Source organism: Gekko japonicus, unplaced genomic scaffold (assembly GCF_001447785.1).
Source record: "Gekko japonicus isolate JY-2015 unplaced genomic scaffold, Gekko_japonicus_V1.1 scaffold3048, whole genome shotgun sequence".
NCBI lineage: Eukaryota > Metazoa > Chordata > Lepidosauria > Squamata > Gekkonidae > Gekko > Gekko japonicus.
In genome coordinates, this window is record NW_015175455.1 from 181167 (window position 1) to 186474 (window position 5308).

Here is a 5308-nt window from a genome sequence, read left to right on the forward strand (position 1 = left end):
AGCAGGTTGGACCGATAGTCTTAACTTATTTATAGCCTGTCACGATGAATAAAATGCATGAAATTCTTTTTTTTTTTTAATCTAATGGAATTGAATTTTAAAATGAATATCAATGAAAAATACTTGGGTGTTTGTTTTTTTGGTTAAAATTGCTTTCTATCCATCCTGATCCCCTCCCCAACCTTTTTTTCTTGCTAGGACCTCACTCCCAACTTTCATGGGCAACTTAAATTGGTATTGCTGTGCTCATTGTTGCCTCAGTATACAATGTGTTCCAGGTTTCCCAACAGGAGTATTTTCTCCCCCTCTTCTTTCTCAATCACAGGCAGCTGGATGCTCGTAAGTCAGCAGTTGCTGGGTTTTTGCTTCTGTTGAAGAATTTCAAGATTCTGGGCAGCTTAACTTCCTCCAGCTGCAGCCAAGCAATTGGTGCAAGTCAGGTATGTGCTATGCCTGCTCACTGCAGAAGTTCCCATCAGTCCAAGGCACCTGTTTTACCTGCTGCACTAATGTATATACATGGTGGCATAAGAAATAAATGTAGTTTGTGGAACTCACTACCACAAGATGGGCGGAGGGAGATGTGCTATTTAAAAAGATCAGGCAGATTCATAGGTGATGCCACTACCTATAAGCTTAATGGAACCTTCATTTATAGAGGCAACATATCTCTGAATGCCAGATGCTGGGGACAAAGAGCAAGAGGAAGCCATCCCCTCTGTGCTCTACTTGAAGAGTGCCACAGCCAGTGCTTGGAGGGGAGGGGGAGACACGGAGCTACAAAAACTTGCTAGAGAAGAAGAAGAAGAAGAGAATAGATTTATACCCCGCCCTTCACTACCCAAAGGTGTCTCAGAGCGGCTTACAATCTCCTTTCCCTTCCCCACAACAGACACCCTGTGAGGTGGGTGGGGCTGAGAGAGCTCTGACACAAACTGCTCTTTTTCAAGGACAGCTGTGCCAGAGCTTGTGACTGACCCAAGGTCATATCAGCAGGTGCAAGTGGAGGAGTGGGGAATCAAACCCGGTTCTCCCAGATTAGAGTCCGCACACTTAACCACGACACCAAACTGGGAATGAGAAAACAAAATGACAGTGCAAGTTTGAAAATTTTGTAACAAGATACACTACAAATATAATTATACAAGCAGGGAGCCTCAGGAAACTTGGAGGAGCAATGATCCCATTCCCCCCACATTTGCCTCCTCTCCTTTCCCCCCACTTTTCTCATTCTCTATCATTCTCCCTCCCCCCACCCCTTTTCTTACTTTCTGCCACTCTCAATCCATGCCGATTGTCACTCCTTCTCTCTGTCTCCCTTACCTTATAACTCTCTTTCTGACCTCCTGTACTGTAAGCTTTCAGAGTCTTTACAGTAGCTTCATTTTTTCCTGCCAGCATCTGCAGTCTTCTCTCAGATCCTTCAGTGTTATTTGTGGGAATAAACCATGAATTTGAGAGCGCTTCCACAGCCACTTTCATTTTTTGACCATACCGGGCTCGTATTTGGTGGTCAGCTCTCTGTGGCCATTCTGATGGTCCAAAGGCTAGAGAGCTTTCAGGACTGGACGTGATGGGGCGCTGGCAGTTCCAGAATGAGCAAGACTGGTAGGCCAGGCTGCAGTGGGGTCCAGCCCAGCTAAGAATCATGAAGTCAGAATCAACAGCCCCTCTTTTGTCTTCAGAGGCAGCAGCTCACCAGGGCTGATTGGCAGCAGCTCCCGTTGTCCACTTTCCAGACTTAGTTGTGAGAGCAGTGGCTCCCCTGCCCTTCCAGCCATCCACCCGGCCACTTCACTGCCTCAACAGGGCCAGCGGCTTCCCTGCCTATCCATGCGGCCTCTTTGCCATCTCAATTGTGGCAGCAGCAGCTCCCTCACCTGGCCAGCCACCCACCTTGCCACTTCACCACCTCAGCAGTGGCAGCTTGCTGGCCTCAATGGTGGCAGGGACCCATGAAAAATGCACGGGAAAATTCCCTGCTTTGTCCTCTGACTTCTCTCTCTCTCACACACACACACACCAGCCACCTTTCTCTACTGTTTCCTCTCACTGCCATCACCTCCAGAAGAGTGTCCAGAAGAGGGCAACCAGGGTGGTGAGAGGGTTGGAATCTAAGTCTTATGAGGAAAGGCTGAAAGAGGTGGGTATGTTTAGTCTGGGGAAGAGAAGGCTTAGAGGGGACATGATTGCAGTCTTCCAAGTATTTGAAGGGCTGTCATGTAGAAGATGGAGCGGATCTATTCTCTCTTGCTCCGGATTGCAAGACTAGATCTAATGGGTGGAAATTACAAGGGAGTTGTTACAGGCTAAATATCAGGAGAAACTTCTTAACTGTAAGAGTGGTTGAGCAGTGGAACAGTCTGCCTCGGGAGGTGGTGGATGCTCCTTCGCTGGACATTTTCAAGTGGAGGCTGGATGGCCATCTTTTGGGTATGTTGTAGGGCAGTCTTTTGGCTTTGTTCCTGCAGAGTGTAGGGGGTTCGACTAGATGACCTGCAAGGTCCCTTCCAACTCTAACATTCTATGATTCCTCCCATTTTTTTCCATCCACACTGTACTCCTCCCCTTACCCCCAGCACCGGTCCCTGCCTCCCCTTGCTCTCCCAACTGTGCCTTTTCCCCTCAGTCTTATCTCTACCCACCTCCCACTGCCATTCTGCCCACCACCACCCTTCTCCTCGTTGCTCTGCCCCCCCTTTCTCCTTCAACTCCCCCCAGCACCTGCTGCTTCCCTGCCTCAACAATGCCAGGAGTGGCTCCGCAAGCCTCCTCCCCCCTCGCTTGACAGCAGTGGCTGTGGCAGCTGTGACTCCCCTGCCTGGCTGTTTGCTTCACCACATCAAGGGCAGTGGCCCCCATGCCTGGCCTAGTGGAGCTCTTGTTTTGGGGGTGGATCTAACCTCCCCCCATTTTAAACAGTTTTTAGATTCTTCTGCAAGACTCCCCCAAAATTGTAGAAAAATCTTACTTCTGTGTAAAAGGCTCCCGTCTGAAGATTGGGGCACTCTTGACTATTAGAATATAAGATAATTTATACAATTGGCAGGCTTGCTCAAAAGTGAGTTTTGCTGTGTTCAGGTTAGGCTTGTTTCCAAGGCAGGTGTGTCTAGGACTTCAGTCTTAATTAGGGCAAGCAAGAGCATATTTGCATGACTCTCTGGTGTTGCTCTCCAGGTCCAGGTGGATGTTCACTCCCAGTATAACTCAGTGGCGAATGAGGCCTTTTGCCTCGAAATCCTAGGCAGCCTGAGGCGATGTTTAAGTCAGCAGGCCGATGTCAGACTCATACTGTATGAGGTGAGGAGGATTCTTTCTCTCTTCTTTTATATGATCGCTGTTGGATCTGTCTTTGCTGTGCTTTCTGGTGGTGCAAGCCTCATGATGGACTAACTTGGTTTTATGGGTCAGGAAGGTGATTCTGAACAGGGCTACAGTGTTGGGGGAGGTGGTGCTGAATCTGATGGAAGGAGGCAGGGCTAAACCTTTCCTCTGTGGTTTTTCTCAGATATAAATGCTCCCCTCCCTGAGGCTATTTTTCCATCGAGAAGAACATGCTGGGGTCAAATGGTGCATCTTTCCCCCAGTGGATGGAGTAGCTTGGGGAAAGAAGGGTAATTTAAGTTGGTGCAGGGGAAAGTTAACTTGCATTGCCCTTCATTGTGGCCCTGATTAGATTCTCCCTGTTCTCCCTCTTGCACACACACCCTTGCTTTGATCATGGTAGCAACGTGGGAGATCCTATCCATGGCCCTTCCATATCACATGTCTAGTTTGCCTTTTGTTGTAGGAAGGCTGCTTGCCCAGGAGAGTTGGCACACTTGACACCCGCGGGCTAAATGCAGAAAGAATAATGAATTACCTGGAGTGGTGGTTGGTTTTATAAATGCTGCCTTTTCACATCTCTGTTCTCAGGGTTTTTATGATGTCCTGCGTAGGAATTCCCAGCTGAGTAATTCTGTTCTGAAGACACTGCTATCACAGGTACAGGACACTACAGTAAGCTCAAACCACAGAGTCCTGAAAGACGAATAAATGCAGTATTGCATTAACTATGCACTGTTATATATTTGCTGCTTTTTAAGATGCCACAGAACTCTTCATCTGTGGTAGAAAAATCAACAAAAATGACTTCCCCTCTGGAATAGAGTAAGATTTTTCTTTCAGGCAGGTGGAGAGAAAAAGACATAGACTCTTGGCTTAGAATCTCAGCTCTCTCCTTGTAAGTACTCCTGATGTTTCTCTGCTAGTTGAGTTTTAGAGTTAGAAAGTGTACAGTTTTTTTGTCTGGCCTCTGCCTCAAAGCATTTGCAGTGTAAAATAGCTGTCAGTAGCATGTGGTAGCTGGAAGAAAAAGGAAAAACTGGAAGGGGAGGTGACCAGCACCATGCCCAGTAATGTGGCCACCTAAAGAAGGGACGGTTCGTTCATTCTCAGTTCAAACTAACTGCTCACCCTTTCCCCCATTCCTCTTGTACCACCTGGCAGTAAGATGTGGGTAGCAGTTTCTTGATATGAAACACTAATCTGTCCATTCTCTGTGGCAGATAAAACGGTATTATGAACCTGAACCGGACCTGTTGCCCCCATTAAAACTAGAGGGATGCATCTTGGCTCAGCGAGACCAAATCTTTCTGCAAGAACCTTTGGTAAGAGATATGAATGAATAATAGCGCTCAGCGGTTGTATGTAGCACTTCGAAGGAATTTGTTCACCTTAGTTTTAAAGATTATAAAAAAGATAATCCTTATAGAGCAGACCAGTATTATTATTCCCATACTGCAGTGGCTGCTGTACCAGTTCTTACAGATAGATCTTTCAAGTGGATTTCCCACCAGCCCTGTAGCTAGGGATTTTTTTTGTGAGGGGGCCTTGGGGGGGGGCTGCCAGCTAATTCAATGGGGGGCAGCTTCCCTCCCCCCCAGCAAGGGCAGCCCTTCCCTGTGGAGCGTCTGGCTCCCTCCCGCTCTCCTCGAGGAACGCCAGTGCCCGTTCCCATGTCACCGCACCAGGGGCAGCCTTGCCTCCACCCTCTGCTCCCTCCCAGGACTGGGAGAGGCGAGGCATGCGGTGGCTGGGCTGGCTGAGAAGGTGTGGCGTGCGGGCGCATTAGCGTGCAGGAGCACAGCCAGGTGCGCCTGGCCAGGACCAGATGAGCCCGCTTGCCTCCTTGCCCTGCCTGGCTGGGCTTACCTGCTGCTGGCCAGCTGGGCAGCAAGCATCTCTCAGCCCAGCCTCTCTGCCTGTGCTGCTTCTTGTGCCACCGCTGCTGCTTGTGCCACCCTCATCCCCCCCCCCCCGGCCCTCA

At 49.0% G+C, this 5308-nt stretch overlaps 1 protein-coding gene across 1 annotated transcript in view; it reads left to right on the top strand.

The window, feature by feature from the left end:
- Positions 1 to 5308, top strand: part of FANCI (Fanconi anemia complementation group I) — a 35756-nt gene that overhangs the window by 27300 nt on the left and 3148 nt on the right. Inside the window, 4 exon segments of the mRNA XM_015425901.1 lie at positions 326 to 440; positions 3178 to 3300; positions 3916 to 3984; positions 4548 to 4649. Coding sequence (XP_015281387.1) covers positions 326 to 440; positions 3178 to 3300; positions 3916 to 3984; positions 4548 to 4649 — 409 coding nt within the window.